At 37.4% G+C, this 20947-nt stretch overlaps 1 protein-coding gene across 6 annotated transcripts in view; it reads right to left on the bottom strand.

Moving 5' to 3' along the window:
- LOC127422752 (actin-binding LIM protein 2-like) overlaps positions 1-20947 on the bottom strand; it is a 94266-nt gene that overhangs the window by 56007 nt on the left and 17312 nt on the right. For all 6 annotated transcript variants that reach the window (XM_051666463.1, XM_051666466.1, XM_051666462.1 and 3 more), the window contains exon 2: positions 18158-18313. In XM_051666463.1, coding sequence (XP_051522423.1) covers positions 18158-18313 — 156 coding nt within the window. The remainder of the gene's footprint in view (positions 1-18157; positions 18314-20947) is intronic.

Raw genomic sequence — 20947 nt, 5'->3', positions numbered from 1 at the left:
TCTCCGAGCCTCTAGCATCACCTTGGTCCTCCCTGCCATCGGCTCCACCCTGACCCTTCGAGTCTTCGGCTACTCTCCGGCCCCACGTTCCAAGGCTCCGCCCCTCGAGCCTCTCACGGCTCCACCTTCCATGGCTCTGCCCCTCGAGCCTCTCATGGCTTCACCTCCCACGGACTTTGCCCTGGTCCCATGCCCCTCGCCCTTTCTCGCCACGCCCCACGCCTCAAGACACCCCCCCCCCCGCTCCCTACAGAACTTTGAATTATGTCATGTATTACGTGTTTTGTTTATGTGTTGGGGTGTCAGGAGCCACCCCTTAGTGGGGGGGATATGTCAGGTGTATTCTGTTGATTCATGTCTTTTATTTTGAAATTCTAGTTCCTGTTTCATGTCATGCGTTCCTGTTTCCCTAGCCATGTGATTTCTGTTTTCCCTCCATGTTCATGTGTCATGTTTTCATTGGTTTATTGTTTAATTATCTTGTTATCAGTTCTGTTTGTTCATTGGTTTATGTTCTCCCATGTCTTGTATTTAAGCCCTCATGTTTGCATTGTCTGTTGGTCGAGTATTGTATGTGATGGTATGTGTTTGTCAAGTCCATGTTCATGTTTTGTTTTGTAGTCAGGGTTATTGGAGTTCACGTTCTATAAATAAACTGCACTTGGGTTCTTCATCTTCACGTCCTCGTCATCATTGTCAGCAGTTCCAGCATACGTTACACACGCCTAATTCTTTGAGTTGAATTCACAAAGAAGCTGTTCTAACCACTCGGTGATGATTTAAAGTAATATATGCAGTAGATAATGTGTAATTTGTCATGTTTACATTCTGCATAAATGGTACTAATCTGCTAACACGCTATATGTGGCCATTATATGCACGGGTTACATTCTGTTATTGTAATTTATGATGACACTGATACTACTGCAAAGATGGGTGTATAAATGAGTGTTAATGGGCAGAATACAGACAAAAGATACAGATGATAAGAGTCATATCTCACTTTGAAAAGATTTGGAATAACTCACTGCAGACGGCACATGAGTGCAGCAGCATATCAAACAACAGTGTGACTGGACACTTGAAAATACTTAAGTAGATTTGATTTCTTTTGTGAACTAATTAAAACAAAAATTACATGACATTTTCTTGGAAAGTTTCTCTACACAAACAATCGTACAGATGTCGGCGAGTTTGCACCAGCTCGCTTATAACTGCACATGGTGTGTTCACGTTGACTGATCTTAACTGACTGAACAATGTAAACAGAATTAGCTGTCGGCCTCAAAGTAGGTGGAGCTCCAGTTCACACCACAATGACGTGGACCAATAGCAGTAAGATGGTGTTCAGCAGTTGGTACGAAATTTTCCTAAATGTTTGCGCAGGCAAGCTGTTACAAAACACCGAAACAAACACAAAAACACCTTTGATTTGGCCAGATTTTGTTCAAAATGATGCCACACTCGTTTGTTCTTTTAATTCGTATTAATTATACCGGGGCCTTAAAAGCACAAATACTTATTAAGGTAAGCGAGCAGCACACATCCAGCGTAGAGTTGTTGTAAACAATAGTGAACTGTTCATTTCATCAAGAAAAATAGTGATTTTCAATAAAAGTCATGGCTGCTTTAATTACATTAATTTGACCACTAATACTATAGATATGCATCTTAAAATGAAGTGGCAAATATTGATTAAATGGCAAATGGGGGAAGTGTTCGGGAAACTTTTTTAAAGTAATTATTTGGTAATTCTGTTTGGTGACACTAGTGGTGCATAAATTACACTTAGTCTGATGCATATGACACTTTTAACCGATCTAAATTTCAACCATGATTTAAGCACCCTCTAATCTAAGAACACTTTTGCCCCTCAACTGCTGAAGAATGTAACCCAAACCCCTTAGTGATAAGAACTCCTCTATGCTGGGCATCACAGGGTGTGTCTTTCACCCTGCTGGTATATTTAGCTCAGCTGCAGACAGCAAACAACACCTGAGAAAGAGAGGCAAAGGAATGTCTGCATGCAACACTGCTCTCATGATCAAACACATGCCACATACTAACCATCAGTCCCTATTGAACTGATACCATCAGTCCCTATTGAAGCATAATGATTTTGTAATTTCGCTATTCAGAGGATGTTTTCATCAAAACAACATACACTAGAACAATTCCAGGAACAGCGCCCCCTGAGCAACCTGGGCTTAATTGTTCCAGAGGGACACCCCATCAGCACCTTGGGCATGAATGTTCAACATGTTCAACACTGAAGCTTTCACTTTGGGTGCTTGAGCAAAAGTAAGCAAAGATTCTCAACATGAAAAGCAGAAGAATTAGAAAACAAAATAAAAAGACAGCTGAGAGTATTCTATAAGAAGCCCTAATAAAAGAATGGATTGGACTAGGAGAAATGGAACATGGAAAAATTATGGTGGAGGGAGATAAGCAGCCCTGCTGAAAAAACAAACAAACAGTTTAAACCAGCCTGTGGTGGTTAGCTTCTTTCTCAGTCTGGCCAAGTCTGTTTCGCTGGTTTAAGAGGGGTTTTGGGCAATTGTCAGCTGATCAGGCTGGGAGTTCAGCTGGCCGACCAGCTAAGCATTAGGTTGGCCAATTTGGGAGACCATCTAGATCAGCTGAAGACCAGCTTGGCCAGCTGAAACCAGCTAAGACCAGCAAAGCACCTTAGGCAAGTTGAAGCTGCTTCTTTCAGCTGGGAGACAACAGAAAAAGGAAGGACAGTGAATGAAAGAAATTGGGAGGGTGAACGGAGCAACTGAAACTGTAAAAAGGAGAGCGTCTTGTTATTGAACTTGAAATCAGATCCACTGGATGGACATTCTTGACATGGCTGACTCTCTGAAACCTAAACTTTGCAATACAAGAAGAACATGTAAACATGTGGCTACATTTGTGCTCAAGATTATGGCAGGTGTTACGCTGAGGCTAGCATTGTGCATTCCAAATTAATTCTTTGACACATTCTTACATTTATCATCTGAACAGAGTATTGCACAACCTTGGGGATACCCAGACCACAGTTTTCTGGAACAATCTGGGAAGCTATCTGTGTTGGGCCAATCAGAATCTACAGAGGTAAATATGTTTCCTCAAGGCTGGGAGGGAAAATCTAGCACCACCGGCATGTAGTTGGCTGGACTCACATCAACAGAGGGAAGCATTTTATTCCTAAAGGGTAATATAACCCTTCTACTCACTGCCTAAGCCAACACCAGCGAGCTCCAGTGCTTCAACTCTATCTAATATGGCACTGGATTGAATGTTTTGAGGAAGTTGGCTGGCCAGCAGTCAGGGTCTGCTGTTTCCGGTCTGCATATTCATTGTGTGAGATCAAATTTTCATCAAACACCCAACAGTCAGACTATTGATGAAGAAACTTCTACCACACCTGCCAGAACAAAACCTGAACATATCATGTAATAAGATATTGAATACTGTGAATAAACATGCCAAGTGGTTGCACAGATTGCAGCTGCATCAACAAGGAACTGTTAGCACTGGGCACTGTGAAATTCTCTATAATAAGGTTTTCTGTGCTGTACTCTACACATTTTCTGCTATTTTCCCATGTGTTTTCTGTGTGATTGCTTGAGGACACTTGCTGAGACATTTACTTACATAATATTTCATATTTTTGATAGTCATCTGTAAAATCTTCCAATTATCGATGTGTGAAAAAGGCATCGATCCCAAGCCTATAAATTATTTCTTTCTCCATGTCGGTCTTTTTTATGGTATGATACATCTTTGATAGCCCCACCCCTAAACAACCTGTCATGACAAAACAGTGATTGGTCACTTAACAGTTAGATGGCTTTTCCTGTCTAAATGGGCAGTTCTTGGCCAATTGAAGCTGCTATAGATCCTAGACTGTAGTCATATGTCTAGCTACGAGAGACTAGAGCCAGTACTGATCAAATCTCACAATCTTGATACTTTTTCCAGGGACTAAAATGTGTTAAAAACAACACTCTAATTTTATTGCCAACTAGTCTCCTCATCATAAACACAGTATGACAATGCTGCAATGCAGATGATGCAGAAAACAAAACTGTATAGTGTCACCAGACCTTTGGTAATGAACCTCTCATCAATGATGAACAGAACAACACTCCAGTATCCAGCATCATCACCTTCAATTGGCAGATGATCAAAAGCTCCAGGCTTGACATTCACCTTGAGAGTCCTGAGCTTTCACTGCACCACAGGACAGAGTGTTTTTGTTCCACCTTCTGCTAAGTGTCTCAAATGATCGTGCAATTACACACTAACTCAATCAATAACTAACACATGAGCACAAATTAATGAGGACCAGAACAATAAAAGAAACATGGACATGTAGCAACTTGACTGTCTACACAACACAGAGAATGGTATATGGTGCGAAAACACATCTCTGAACAAGCACATAAAGAAATATCCAAACCACGGCACATGAAAAGCCTGGGCAACTGGCCAAACAGAACTGATGCAGTGAATACAATCTTCTAAACCACAAAAAAAAGGAAACACACATACAAACACACACACACACAGTAGGTAGAAGAATTACAGTGGTAAGTACGGAGCAAAGAGAAATGTGTTTATAGTTTTAAACAGCAGATCAAATAATCCATTATTAGCCATTATGATCATTAATCATCATTATCAAACATATTACTAATAACTATAAAGAAAACATAATCATATTCATAATCTGGATAGGAAGCATAAGCCAAAACCAATACAGTGCTTATAAGGAACTAATAAGACATCTCATAGAGAAAAAATAATTCTGAAATTGACCGTGTAAAGACCATTGCTGGAGGCTAGCATACGTTATGTTTTGCATACTGATCTTCAGCTTGGGGTGCTGGGATGTATACCTACTATTGGCCAACCAGCTTCACACTAGAACACCACCAAACCAGCATAAACCAGCCAAGATCAGCATGGATCTTGTTAAACTGGTGCATGGCAAGATACACTAGTTTGAGACAAAACAAGAAAAATATTGTTAAATAATCCAGTTGCTTTCATTTATAACTTAAGAAGGCACGATCAGACTGATCTCACAGTGAAATCGGAAACAGTAGGTTGACTTTTCTTTCACCAAAATCGGTCTGTGATTACTGAAATTCAAAACACTGCCCCAAGTGTTGTTAGGTGTATAGGCATGTGTGAGCTCCATTTTCCAGAGTATAATGTCCACTGAGGGGTGCCAAAAGTGAGTTGTTTTCATCTGTACAGGCTGTTATATAGTAAAGAGGAATGCATATTTTTTTAGAGCTGTCAGAATTAACGCGTTAACACATGCACTTAATTTAAAAAGTTTAACACGTTAAATTTTTCTCAATCACGATTAACGAATTTACCGTTAATACAGCTTAAACACTGGTGTGAAGGGCGAAACCTTTGTAATGTGTCCACCTGGAGTCATTACACTGATGCACACACCACAGTACCAGAGCACTTCTACCATGGTGAGCCTACATTCTGCGTGAAATAGCATAACACAGCGGTCCCATAGACATTCTATAGCCGGTACCGGGCGGTGCTGTCTAAACAGTAAACACACTAGTTGACCGTTATGCTCTCTCCTATGACAGAGCCATGGAGGTTATCTCAGTAAATAAAAGAATCTCTGACAGCACTTCCCTGGCAGTGATAAAATTATGGAGAAAAGACCTCTTAAAACCATTTGATGTACCAAACAAGCCCAGATGTGACCACATTTTAATTACCACAGAAGCACATCAAATCTTAACTATCACCAAAACGCAGAATGAGACATTTTGTTTGCAAGCGCTTTTCCTGGTGAGTTTAAAAGCACCGCATTCCCGCCCTGGCGTGAATTATGAACGCAACTGCATGATCACCATAACAAAGCAGATAGCCACAGTCTACCAGCAAATTAATATTGTGGATGATTTGAGTTTAAGAGATTTAATGCCCATTGCAATTAGTCAACCTCCCACTTAGACCTTGGGAAATGTTTAATGTTATTTGAATTGGTGATATTTTAATGTATTGTCTTTATATTGTGGAAGGATTTGTTTGGAAAATGTTAACAAAGCATTATATTGCTAAATATTGTTTTGTTTTCTTTCTTAAGATGGAAATAAAAATGAATTTTGGCAAGAAAAGAAGTATACATAGTGTAACATTTCAGCACTTTTAAAATCTGTGATTAATCACGATTAACTACAAAAACTAGATGCAATTAATCGCGAATAAAAGTTTTAATCGACTGACAGCACTAATATTTTTTAAACTGAACCCCCCCAACCCAAATCCCAAACCTAAACCTAATCATCAGTGGAGTAAAAAGTTGATGTTAGAGGGAAAATGCAACCTCTGAATCGTGCTCATCACTGATTATGCGAATGAGATTACTTCCTGGTTTTAACGCGGGATCCAAACCCGGGTCTCCCATGTTGCTGACGCAACATGCTTCCTGTCACACCACAAGGGAAGGTAAACACAGCAGCTGAGGCAAAATTGTCTGATAGGAGATAGCGCTTCTCAGTGATTCATTATAATGTGGCCGATCCTAGGGTACTGGAACTCATGGAAACAACATGCCGACTTCCGTGTGATTACGATGGCACATTTTAGCATGAACAACAGATGAGGCATAGTTAATAAACTGACATTCTTTCTTACTGGCACTTTCTTACTGGCATGTTCATAGATAATGGGGAATTTTTAACTGCCATACTTAACCAAGTGGAACTCAAATGAGGAGAGGGAATTAATGTTATTGTTTTGTATTGTTTGTTAGTAAAGGGCACCATTTTTCTCCTTTTAAAATTCATGCTTATTTTCCACTGAGTGGTAAGCCCTTAGCTGTATAAGTGGGTTAGTGGTATTACTGATGTCGTGATGTGTGTTACGTAGACTGTGCACTCGAGATCAGCGCAGGCCTTGGAAAGAGATAGCGAAACTGAAACAAAATACCCACACCATTCATATCACCTGTGTGTGAAAGAGAAGAGAGGTATATGTGTGTTGCGTGAAGTGTTTTAACATTTAAAAAAAAGTAATGCAGCCCTATTGTCTGATGAGCAATGGCATAACATGATTTGGCTTTATATTTCAGTGGAACGATATAATAATCTTGGTCAATCCCTTACAAATAAGTACTGTGGTGGTACTACGGTACAGTGAAGGTATCACAATTGTACTTTGGTATATATTAACATATACCATATTTATACTGTATATCATGGTATTAACTTGGTACTTCAAAGTACTTTAAAGAACATTATGGTACAACTATGGTGCACGACATTACCATGCTACATTTTGGTAGATTTCTTGTTAATGATATGTCTTGATATGTTCTGAAAGTGTATTAAAGAACAAATAAACCACACCTTCCCGTGTCCTTAGTTAAAAATAAAGCTAAGGACACACATATACACAAATATTTTTCTCACACACACAACCACACAACTAGAGCATGAGCAGTTATAAATTAAAAGTTTGGTACTATGGCCGCCTGGGTAGCTCAGTGTTAAAAGACGCTGGCTACCGCCCCTGGAGTTCGCTAATTTGAATCCCAGGGCGTGCTGAGTGACTCCAGTCAGGTCTCCTAAGCAACCAAATTGGCCCGGTTGCTAGGAAGGGTAGAGTCACATGGAGTAACCTCCTCGTGGTCACTATAATGTGGTTTGTTCTCGGTGGGGCACATGGTGAGTTGAGCGCGGATGCCGCAGTGATGGCGTGAAGCCTCCACACGCGCTATGTCTCCGTGGTAATGCGCTCAACATGCCATGTGATAAGATGCGCGGGTTGATGGTCTCAGATGCGGAGGCAACTGGGATTCATCCTCCGCCACCCTGATTAAAGCGAATCACTACGCGACCACGAGGACTTAAAAACACACTGGGAATTGGGCATTCCAAATTGGGTGAAAAAGGGGAAAAATCCACAAAAAAAAAAAAAGTTTGGTACTGTGTGTACAGTTTTATAAAATATAACAAATAGCCTGATCCAGCAGCTGTAACAGAGGAAACTAATGGCAAAATAAAGACTACCAATGTGTTTGTGTGAGAATTTAAACAACATTGACCTAGCCAATTCATTATGCAGTGTGTCGTTGCATCCTACACTCTGTCTTTATTCCCTATAGATTTTCATTTATTACTGGGTAATTCTCAGCCGATCGTAATCCAATTGACAGAATGGATTACACTGTAATATGTTCTCATCCGTACCCCAGTGCAGCCAATAACACATCTAATGAAAATGTCATGGAATGGGGGAAATCAAAGTTTGTCATTTTACTATCTGTATATTGAAATAAAGGATCTCAATCCACCATTGTCTGAGTTCTCAGTTTGAGATTATAAATAGAAAGTGAGTGGATTTTGAGGCTAGATTTCCCTGTTGACAGCTAAATAAAGTGTCATTTATTTATTCTGATTCCTTCTGGATCCAATGCATTTTCCACTGCTGGAGGTTTTAAATAAGATCTTAGTTGTGATGGGAAACAGGTCTCTCGAGTTTGAATATTTGAATAGAAAATGTCATGTGGCCTTGTGTTCTGTCCTTCAGTTGGAAACAATCTAATTTTGAGTGTCATTTAGAGGCAGTCTGGCTTGATTTCATATAACTGTGAAATATGCACTTGGACACTTCATCAAAAACTACTCAAACTACACTGAAACTAAACAAATAAACCAATGGTTTACAAAACCCATGTAAAAGCGAAAGTATCAGAAACCCCATGCTATCTTACAGAGCCCATATTTTAGCCTGTGATGTTGACACAGCAGCCTACAGTATGTATGACATACTGACAGGGATACTACACTTTTTGTCCAATGAATTCCATGACCTTTCCAAATATCCATGATTACTGGAGAAGGATTTTTAATAATAATTTTATTAGGGCTGCACAATTAATCAAATAAATAATCAAGATTACAATTATAGCTGCCACAATTAACCTATTGTTAAAAGTGTAAATTATAGCAATTCATGTAGGTCTACTCATGTTGTGTCAAAATGTTCCATTTAATTTTCTATAACCCCAATTACAAAAAAGTTGGGACAGTATAAATATGCTAATAACACAAAAAGGAGTGTTTTTTAAATTATATTCACACTTTGCTATATTGAAAACACTACAACTACACATTATATGATGTTTTACCTTGTGAATTTAATAGTTGTTTTGAAAATGTACAGTCATTTCAAATCAGATGATTGCAACATGCTCCAAATAAGTTGAGACAAGGGCAATTTAAGACTAATAACAATTTGACGAGTTAAAATAACAAGGTGATGTGAAACAGGAGATGTTAAACTGGTGAGGCAATCACGTCATAGTATATAGGAAGCCTCCAAAAACAGCCTAGTCCTTCAAGAGAAAGGATCATTCGAGACTTGTCAGTTTGCCAACACATGCTTCAGCAAATAATCCATCACTTTGAGATCAATGTTCCCCAAAGACAAATTGGAAGAATTTCACCCTCTACAGTGCACAATATAGTTAAAAGATTAAAGGAATCTGGTCAAATCACGTTGCGTTAAGGGCAAGATGAAAACCACTTCTGAATATGCGTGATCTCTGATCCCTCAGACATCACTGTCTTAAAAAACGTCATTCATCTGTGATGGATATCATGAACATGGGCTTGGGATAACTTTATTAAACCTTTGTTAGTCAACAACACTCGCCACTGCATCCACAGATACAAGTTAAGACTTTGAAAAACACAGCCGGCGAGTTCTCTGGGCCAAAGAGGAAAAAGACCATCCAAGCTGTTATTAGCATCAGGTCCAAAAGCCAGTGTCTGTATGGGCCAAGGGTGTGTCAGCGCCCATGGCATGGGTAACTCGCACATCTGTCAGAACACCATGAATGCAGACATATATGTAAAACTTTTGGAGCAACATATACTGCCATCCAGCACCGTCTTTTCCAGGGACGTCCTGGAATTTTCCAGCAGATCAACTTCAAAAGACATACTGCCTGTATAACAAGTGCATGGCTGCGTAAGCAGAGAGTGTGGGTGCTAGACTGGCCTGCTTGCAATCCTGACCTGTCTCTAATTAAGAATGTGTGGCGCATTATGAAGCACACCGTACGGCAATGAAGACCCCGTACAATTGTGCAGCTAAAGACCTACATAATGGATGAATGGGGGAAAATTCCACTTTCTAAACAAACTTCAAACTTGTGTCTTCAGTGCCCAAATGCTTAATAAGTATTATTAGAAGAAATTATGTTTAACAGTGGTAAACCCTTGACTGTCTCAACTTTTTTGGAGCATGTTTCAATCATCTGATTTGAAATTACTGTACATTAAAAAGAAAAAAATTCATAAGGTAAAAATCATATAATGTGTAGTTGTAGTGCTTTCAATAGAGCAAAGGGTGAATATAATTTACAGATCACTCATTTTTGTTTTTATTAGCATTTTTCATACTGTCCCAACCTTTTCAGAATTGGGGTTGTATTTACAGTGGTTGATCATTTTAACCAATCAGAGACATGTCCATCGCTTGCTTCTGAGTATGATTTATTCAAAATTTGAATAACTTTGTTTTTTATGCTTCTGAGAGGGCCAAAGTTGACCATTTAGGTAACTAGTATTGATTTACTGATGTAAAAAACAGCAGTAAATTCAGGAACACAGTTCTCAGCTTGTTTTAAATGTATAGCCAAAATAAAGAATAAGGCATGCAGTTGATCCACCCCAAATAAGTATTTTAATGTAAATTGTATTAATCTAAATTAATTGCAATTACATTAGCAAGGGAAATAATCGACAATTATCATTTTTGTCATAATAGTGCAGCCCTACATTTTACCCCCCTATTTTAGAGCTAAGAAGCGCTGAAATATACACTCACTGAGCACTAAGTATTAAGAAAACCTGTACACCTACTTATTCATGCTATTATCTAACCAGCTAATCATGTGGCAGCTTTGCAATGCATAAAATCATGCAGATATGGGTCAGGAGCTTCAGTTAATGTTCACATCAACCATCAGAATGGGGAAAAAATTTGATCTCCCAAATTTGCATTACTGTTGGTGCCAGCCGGGCTGGTTTGAGTATTTCTGTAACTGCTGATCTCCAGAGATTTCACACACAACAGTCTCTAGAATTTACTCAGAATGTTGCCAAAAACAAAAAACATCCAGTGAGCAGCAGTTTTGCAGACAGAAACGCCTTGTTGATGAGAGAGGTCAACGGAGAATGGCCAGACTGGTTCGAGCTGACAGAAAGGCTACAGTAACTCAGATAACCACTCTGTACAATTGTATTGAGCAGAATAGCATCTCAGACTGCACAATATGTCAAACCTTGAGGCAGATGGGCAACAACAGCAGAAGACCATGTTGGGCACTTTATTAGGACCATAGTCAGTGAGTATATTTCAATATTGAAATTTTTGATGATTTTCCATGACTTAGGAAATAGTTCATTAAAAAATTAAAATCTTGTCATTATTTACACACCCTTATTTTAATCCAAACCCATATGAAATTAATTTACAAAAGATGAATTTAAAAAAACTTCACAGAGTTTATTTGCCATAATTACAATGAATAATGACCGTAGTCTATCAAACTCGACAAAGGAACATCAAACCTTATTGTTTTTTACCGTCATGATGTCATGTTGCAAGTTTGGTCACAAGACGCAATGAGAACCAAGGAGATTTTATGTTATTGACATCAACCGTATTTGATTTTAGCACTTTAGAAGATTTGATTTGAGAGTGAATAAGACCTTAAATTTTGGTCTGTTTAGTGTTTATTGCACAAAGTGATCATGGTTTTATGGTGTTTTTTGTCCTTTTCTGAGCTTGACAGACTGGAGTCACTATTTACTGTCAATATGGCAAATAAAACCTCTAAAGACTTTTAAACAATTTACTTTTATGTTCCACAGATGAAAGAAAGTCATATGGGTTTGGGCCGAAAAAGTAAAACATAACAGAATTGTTCTTCATTTTTGGGTGAACTGTTCCTCCGATTAGATTTTAATAAACCTCCATGACTTTTCCAGACTTGGAAATCACCATTTTAAAATTCCCAGGTTTTCCATGACCATGGGAGCCCTTGATATGACTTCTATATAATTGTATTAAAAATGTCCTTCTGTATTTTAGAGCACAGGAAACAACATTATACTTCATATATTATTGAATAAAATAGCCAATACCATGTGAGCAAGTCTCTGCATGTGTGTAAGCCAGTGTTTGAAAGCGTGTGCGCCACTTGTGTCACAGTGTTAAATATATACACAACACAAGATTCTCAATGTTTCTCCAGTATGAGAGTTGAGCTGTGGTGCTTTGGCCAGAGCAGAGGGGAGTAGCCCAAGCTGCCTTTCATTAGAGCTGAAAAAACTTCAACCATCAAAATACATTTTTTAAGTTCTGGAAATCACGGTCTTTACAAAAATTTGAATCAGATCATTTCAACATTTTCTCCCAAATTAGGTATCAGGATTTAAGACTTTGTGTGTGTGTGTGTGTGTGTGTGTGTGTGTGTGTGTGTGGTGGGTTTAAGTGGTTTACGAGGAAATTATTTTAGGTTACAAACTGGTAATTACAAGGGTATTATGCTATAAATGTGGTTTATGAGGATATTTCTAGTGTTCCCATAATTCAAATCGCTTGAAAAAACATACTAAATGATGTTTTTTTGAAAATGTAAAAATGCAAAAAAAATTTGTGAGGGTTAGGTTTAGGGGTAGGGTTAGGGGATAGAATCTATAGTTCGTACAGTATAAAAATCATTTTGTCTATGGAGAGTCCTCATAAGGAGAGCCACACCAACATGTGTGTGTGTGTATAGATAGTCTGCACATGTGTCAGTGTGTTGAAAAATAATTAAGTCGGTAGCGGATTTAGGCAAACACAAGGCAACTGTGTTGGGGTGTTTTCAGTAGGGTGTAGGTCACACACTTTAGGTGGGCTGAACACACACAGACATACACATACATAACGTGTGTATTTTAAGAGCCCCTTAAATTACTGCTATCTGATATGCTACGCTTTATCACCATTCATTTTGAGCATGTTTTGAACATGTTGTTTCTTCCATTTATCTAATTGTTTTTAAAATACTATTTCTTTCAAATGTTTCCTTTCAAACAAATCCTGGTAAATATAGCAGAAGGACTGCATGTACTATATATATTTTTGTATTTATTAATATGCATATTTTGGATAAATGATATATTAGAATGTTATGAGCCTAAGCTCACATGTTTGGAACGAGCATTGGGTGTGCTCAGTCCAGTCTTTATGGAGCAATGAATTCCCCACTGTGCCGAACAGTATCACTATGTTGTCATGGTGTGCACGAAACAAATACAGGCAGTTCTATGATAACTCTATTCCCTCTCATGTCTCTGTCTTCCTCCAGACCTCCGTACGAAGGCTCCAAAACATCTTAGACTGAAGCAATATCAGCCGGGTTGTTTGATGTTTTACATAACAAATTAGTTAAGGGGGTGTGACAATGAGTGTTGGAAAGACACACACAGACTTCCTGTAAAAACACACACACCCCCACTTCAACAATACCAGAGTTCCTAGAATGACTCCTATAAAGAACCATTACAAAACTAATGAAGCATGTACTTGCAGAATTCATGAGTATGTAAGTGCAAATTTTAAACTGCAACTAAAGCCTTAAGCAGAGAGTGATGGATATTGAGACTCAACGCTGACCACTTTTGTCATCTATAGGCCTGTTATGGGATATTTAAGGTGTAGTAAACTTAAAGGATGTATACTATTTGTATATAATTCACCAACACTTTGTGGAGTCACGATGAACACAAATCACAGTCACTCTCACAAGGGCTGTCACTAATGGGCTGAAAGGTAGGAACACGATTCTAGGGGCCCATAACAAGTCTACAGTAAGTCTGATTAATTCAATGTACATTATTTTATGACAAAATAAAAAATAATTAATTCACAAATAATGCTTTATGTGATCCAAGTAGTTTTAATATTTTAATCTTTTTTTAATCTGTTAACAGTTTGATCCAGCTGAAAATAAACAGGAAAGAGAAAAGACAAGACATTGAACAGACAAGAAATTTCACACAGTTTATAAAAGATTAACTCGCAAGATGCTGTTTGACTGACAGGCAGCTTATGAGTGTGTACTTTGTGTGCACGTATGCTCTGAGACCGTTCACAAAGTTGTGGAATACAAATAAGCAGTAAAATACTAAAGTGAACGTAAACATCGGGACAACATTTTTTATCAAATTGCAAATTTGTATTAAAATATTGGACTTTATGTGTAAATGCAGCTTAATAGACCTGCCGCTGTCTAGTATGCAGGGGCGGATTATGACTAGCAAGGGCCCCGGGGCCAATTTTCATTTAGGGCCCCCCCTAAATGAAATGAAATTAGATTTAATTATCTTTTAAAGCTGAGATCCACGCAATCCATTTTTGTTTATTTATTTAAGTCTCTTTTAATACCCGTTCTATTTACAGTCAGATTCATTCAAACACATTGGATGTGGTAAAGAAACCGCTCAACTGTTCACTGAACAGCCACTGTCTTTTTAAGAGACAATACTAATTTAGCATTTGTTATACATATCAGTATAAACTCAATGTAAATACTACAAATTATGCATACAAAAAATAAAATAAATAAATAAATAAATAAATAAGCATGTAACAAAATGTGTAAACGTGCATATATTTAAAGGGGCAATAATAAATTATGAAATATTTTAAATTCATCAAACACTTTAAATATCGAAAAATTAAAATATAGGCTCTTACAGCATCTAGGTTTGGTGAAACTCAGGAAAGAGTTCAGGCAGTTCTGGCTTGCGCTGCCATATCTTTCCTAACTCATCAGCATTCCATTCAGAAGTGATCATCCCTATACACTATTTATACCCTATTTAAAACAATGTAAAACTTTAAGGCAAGGTTTTGTCAAACCAATATTATATTTTGTCTCAAAAAAGACAAAACATCTTGGAGCCTTTCCAGATCTAGTTTAACCAGTACTTTTTTACCACACAAAATTAAATATCAAAATCTTATTTTTCCAAACCACCAGAACCAAGCTATTTTTTGTAATGTAGGGCAAACATGCAGTTATAGCAATGAATGGTATATAGTTTGTGTATCTTAAGAGAACACCCTGGGCTTTTCAGAGATGCCAAATGTTTCAGAGTTTGGCCATGACAACTTCCTCTCCTTGCTCTATAGAAATGTATGACATTACAATTCAGCACCTCAAATGCAATATTATTTTTTTTTTTATCAATTATCATGTTTTTATACACCAAACACTATATTGATGTTTGAAAAAAGTTACATTGAAAAACCTTTTTTTATGTAGTAAGATCACATTATAATAACAAACCATGAGATATGTATAAAAACCACAAGTTCTATATAATGACAGAGCAAGCTGCATATGTAAAATAAATCTTTATCTTTAAAAATTATATGTCCATATTTTAAAAGCATTTTATTGTGGTGGACATGAATGGAATGGAATGATGATTGAGAGATATACCGCAAAAGCCTGTTGTATCATATCTGATACACACATTTTCAACACGATTTGACTATAAAATAATGAAATTTTAAGTTAGCACATGTTGCTTCAATTCAATAAAAACTCATTAAATATTTGTTTTTAAAGTAGATGGGCCATGAGACCTTGCAGCCCTGGGCACTGGCCTCATTGGCCTGGTCCGTAATTCACCTATGCTAGTATGTTGTTAATCTCATTCGACTTGCGTGCAGATGCACAGAGCCGTAGACATTGTATTTTGATGTCACTATACGCAACACATAATTTAAATTCACTTAAACCGACTGATATTAGTTTAGAACACTCTGGGCTGTCAGTAAAGGGTTAAATTTTGACATATGGCGACATGTGATCAAACAACATGACGCCGACCACAGCGGAGTTTGTCTTTGGGAGAAACAGCCACAAAACTACATCTAGTAAGAAACCACTTTAAGTTTTTACATTTAAACCTGTTTGAGTCAAAAGATTAGTGTCTCTAGTTTCATCCGATATGCCATTTTTTACATTTGAGTGATTTATCTTGAAATGGCACGCTGTGAAACACAATGTACACTAATGTGTAGTTTCACTAATTTTTTCCTTAGAAATCCTATATTTACTGTGCATTTTCACATTGAGAATCAACGGGTTCATCCAAAAGCTAAAAAATGTTGCTTTCAGAGGATTTATATGGAGTTAGAATGAAAATAAGATGCAGTTCGAATTATTCTGAGACCAGAGCAGACAGACAGCACATTGGAGGTTAAGTCATTCACTAAATAGGGAACAAGGGAGCATCCTATAGCTCTCTATGCAGCTAAGTGCATCCACTCCTAAAATCCAACCAACGGTTCAGTTTCAGGCTGCAGAAGATGTTTGGACCATCCAACATGTTTGGCAGATATGGGATAATGGTAATCAGTACTTAGATTCAGAATTTATAATGTATAATTGTATTTTAACATGGTTGGCAGTGATTGGATGATGCTGGCCATTACTTTAAATCAGAATTAATTATGCTAATGTCTGATATAATGTCTGTAGCGCCTCAACAACATTAATTAACCAACACTCCTGGAAACATAATAATCAGTTTGATTAAAAAAAAAAAAAATGTGACTTTCTACAGCTCTAGAATTTTTTGGTTGTTGTTTATTAGACGCTACTAGTTACAAATTAAAAAGGGAAATGTAAAATGCACACAGCAGTCACACTCGGGCATTCAAGTATTATTATCATGCAGGAAGACCAGTAATTTAGGCAGTTTTATGTTACACTTCATTACTTTTTCAATTTCTGAATATTTACGTGAATATCGATGGAACTTACTCAAATTAGTTAGTATTTTGATCGAAATTGGTATTGAGAATGGACATTATAACTGAAATATACCTAAATTAATCAGAACTGAATCAAACTGAATTAGAATCAAATTAAACTGAAATCGTAATCAAATCAAATTAAGAGCTTGTTCATCGGAATCATATTGAATCAGGAAATCTGTATCGATTCCCAGCCCCACTAAGAGCAATATAAAGTCACAATAAAATTCCTAGCTATGGCCCTGGTTCTTACATGGCAATTGCAAATATCCAATATATTACCAAGAGTTACTATCATTAATAGCAACTATTTATATGACAAATAATCACCAGCCAAAATGTCATGACTGCGACATTCTTAATCTAAATGCTTTTTAAATAATATGTTACATTTGTGATTTACTTCCATGCAGGGCCAGCACTTAAATTCATGGAGCCCAGAACAAAATTTTATGTTCTCGGCTCCATGAAGTCCCTGTATGAAGGCTATACCATAAAGGACCTAAGTGGGCCCCCCTACGGCACAGAGCCCAGGACACCGTTGCATTCTGTTTTAATGCAACTAGCCTTAACAAGTCTGCATTCAGTCCATAATCCTTCATGAATATCTTAAAACGAGACAGTTATTTAAGACAATAAGAGTTAAGAGTGGGCGGTTATCATAATAAAAAAAAAAAAGCAGCAACTGTAATTTGACTAGTGCCGCGTAGTAATCACTGACTGACGCACTGAGGTAAGAATAAACATGTTAAACACTATTAAGAAGCTTACATTGTCTAAACCCTGAGGTCACCTAGCAACTGCTGTCTGTGTTCACAACATCATCAAGCTGAAAACAGCTGGTGGGAGAAATGGTCTTGCACATACATAAGCACACACACATACACACATACTAACACATATATTCTCACAGACAAAACAGGAGACAGCAGTCACCCCTTTGTGACTGGCTTAAATGTGTCTACCGGGATGAAATCAGATAGCAAACCCTGATCAAAAACACAGTCACCTTATTAAACTTCCTCTTTGTGATTTAGCACACCACCCTCCACAACCAGTGAGCATGTTTGAGTTAATTAGTGTGACAACAGTGTCACCATGTTTACTGTCCTTGAATCTGACCTTGACATGTTTATTACTTTTGGTTTGTGTTGGCAGGTTCTAACAGGTGTACATTCAAAATGCCTTTGGTGTAAAAGCTATTATACTGTATAACTTTCAGCAAACTGCCACACAATACGGTATAAATTTAGATGAATGGACTGGCACTTGTCTGATGTGTTACCTTTACAAACAAAGCACTTGATGTGGAAGTGTTTGTTCTGCACCCGGAGCACCTCGCCTTTGCAGGGCTTGCCACAGTTTTGACACGGGATGGGGCCACTCTGCCGCTGTCCCTTCTGTTGTTCATGGGGACTGTGAACAGCCTGCTGGTGAAACGCTATGGAGAGAAAAAAGAGAACGAGTTAAAAAGTTTAATTTGGATACAAATACAAGCACCAAATAATCCACACAGAGAAACTCTTGAGTCTTGTAGATAACAAATACTGTATCTTCACCCAAGAATGGAACCAAATATTCAAGTTTGGGGGCTAAAAGTGCAGTAACTAAAGCAGTCACACTAGGCTTTGAGCATGCAAAATTACTTCAGACTGTGCCATGAAGGATATGATGTCATGCTCTAAGGCATCTTTTTGACAAATGATATTATAATCAAAATGTTAAAATATACCATCTACGCCACTTTCCTGCAACAATTAAGGAAAATAAACAAGCCAAGAGATGAATCTGCGACATTTCGATCTTCTATTCTTGTCATACAAATTCGCAGGTTAAAGTTCACCAAACTTGAAATATGGGTCACAGCAGAATGCGAAATGTCTTTGCATGACCTTGCATTGCTGGTCTCCCGCGTTAGGATTCGCAGGGTTGGTCTGTAATGGAATATATGTAACACCATTACATATTCAGAATACAAAACTGAAGTAACTGTATCCAGCCATCATTGTGTTTTCAAGCACCTGTATTCAGAATACAGTTACTTTATAAAATTTTGTTAGAATACTTTCAGAATACTTCTCTCATAATGAACACAAAATAAGGCAAAAAAAAAAATACATTCTTGGCAATCAAGTGAGGAGCTTCTTTCTGAACAGCGCAGATGCGTGATTCACACTTGACCTCTCGAAAATACAAGGTTGTATAATGTCAAGTCATGTATAATGATTCTGAGATTGAATTTCTGGCAATTGCACCAGAATGTTGTAGTTTTAATCAGCGACCTGTCAGTAGTGCACCAGAGTCAGTACAGCCACATTTTTACACAAATATTGTATTTGAGTGCATGATACATTGTTTCCCGCGATTGTGATTGCTGTATAAATACATATATTTAACATATCATACAAAGTGATTCACAAAAAAGTGGCATCCAGTTATCATCAAATATTAAAATGGTTAATTTGCATTTCATGATCAATTTTGTGTCAATTGTTTTTATCTTTGTCAGTCCTATCAAATAATGGGTTAAGAAGAAGATTAAAATACAAAATTAGTTAAAAACATTACAAATGCTGAAAAACAATTAGTGGAAACAAAAATCCACATCTAGGCACTCTTGTGGAGTTTTAAGTTAAAAAGCCTTTACTGTGAGGGCTACATATTATAAAAGCACCAACGCGTATCGGCTCAATCAGGCCTTCCTCAGGGTGTCACAAAATGAAAGACACAGGAAGTGAATTAATAGCCTTCCCATAGTGCTCTACGCATACTGGCCACTAGAGGCTTTCAAGCAATGCAAAAGTGAAGCAATATACAAAATAAATTACTATATGTACACAGTCAGAAAAAAACATTTCATATAAACCAACACTATTGTACATCACCATACTATACCATTTACATCTACAGAACATGATCAAGGAAAACAGACATCAGATTTAGCAAGACACTATCTCCATCCATGATTTTTACAAATGCTGTTCTGAACATTCACAAACAATCCTGCTTGGTAGGTACAATGTCACAGCTATAGAGGCTTTTGGGTCTTGGAGGTACAAGCAGCATTTTTCTTGTTGGAAAATGGACAAGATACTGTAGCCTTCTGTTTGTCTTCTGCCTTCCATAAAGAAAAACATCAGCGTCCAACTCCTCATCAAATTTAAAGAAATCAAGGTAGCGCTAAGTTCATGAAATTTGCTGACAGATAGCTAGCTGGCTTTTTAGACTCACTTAGATGTTAATTGTGGATATGTTGCTGTTCAGATAAGATAATAATGACATATCACACATAATTTTTCCAATTGTGCCTTGCCTTTATAAATAGGTATTCTAAAAGTATTTTTGTATTCTGAATACGTTACTTTTATATGTGATGTATCGGAATACATTACTGAGTACATTTAAGAGAGAGTATTTTAGTATTCAGCCCAGAATACTTTCTTAAAGTCTCTTTCTTAAAGTATTCTGCCCAACCCTGTGGATTCATATCAATGGAATTGAATGGAGTGCAAATTTAGTGTGATCGCACCTTAACACGTTATTTTTAATTAAAAGTAACAATCCATAATTACTTTTATTTAGGAGTAGCACAATAACGTAACATTCCCCAGCACTCAGTCTGAAGTTGCCTAGATCATGATGTCATCATAGGATTGTATGCTATGAACTCTTACATTATAACACCTGAGAATATAATCTAAGCCTACTGTCTACTGTAAGACACCATAAAAAAGGAGTAACCAGTTTTTTTGTGTGTGGATTGGAAGCAAACATTAAAATATTACAATGTGAACTTTTACCCCCTTTACCACCTGAGAATAATCACTATTCACACAATCATCACAGGAAAAGTAAGGATGAGTTCACCATAGACATGGATGACATCAGTGCTCTCCTTTGTAAATTTTTAAGCTGTTGTTTGAGTCTGTTTGGCACCCAGCCTTCACACTTACTCCATTACGAAGGTGTGCAAACACTTACAATACAGTCCAAGACATAGCTAGAGAAAGACCTTCAACCTCTTGTTTTAAAAGGGTGTGTAGAAAAACTGGTTTCTGTTGGACATTCAATTCCA

The sequence above is a fragment of the Myxocyprinus asiaticus genome, chromosome 32 (genome assembly GCF_019703515.2).
Source record: "Myxocyprinus asiaticus isolate MX2 ecotype Aquarium Trade chromosome 32, UBuf_Myxa_2, whole genome shotgun sequence".
Lineage (NCBI taxonomy): Eukaryota > Metazoa > Chordata > Actinopteri > Cypriniformes > Catostomidae > Myxocyprinus > Myxocyprinus asiaticus.
The sequence above is the reverse complement of the archived record's forward strand: the minus strand, read 5'-3'. Positions and strand labels throughout refer to the sequence as shown.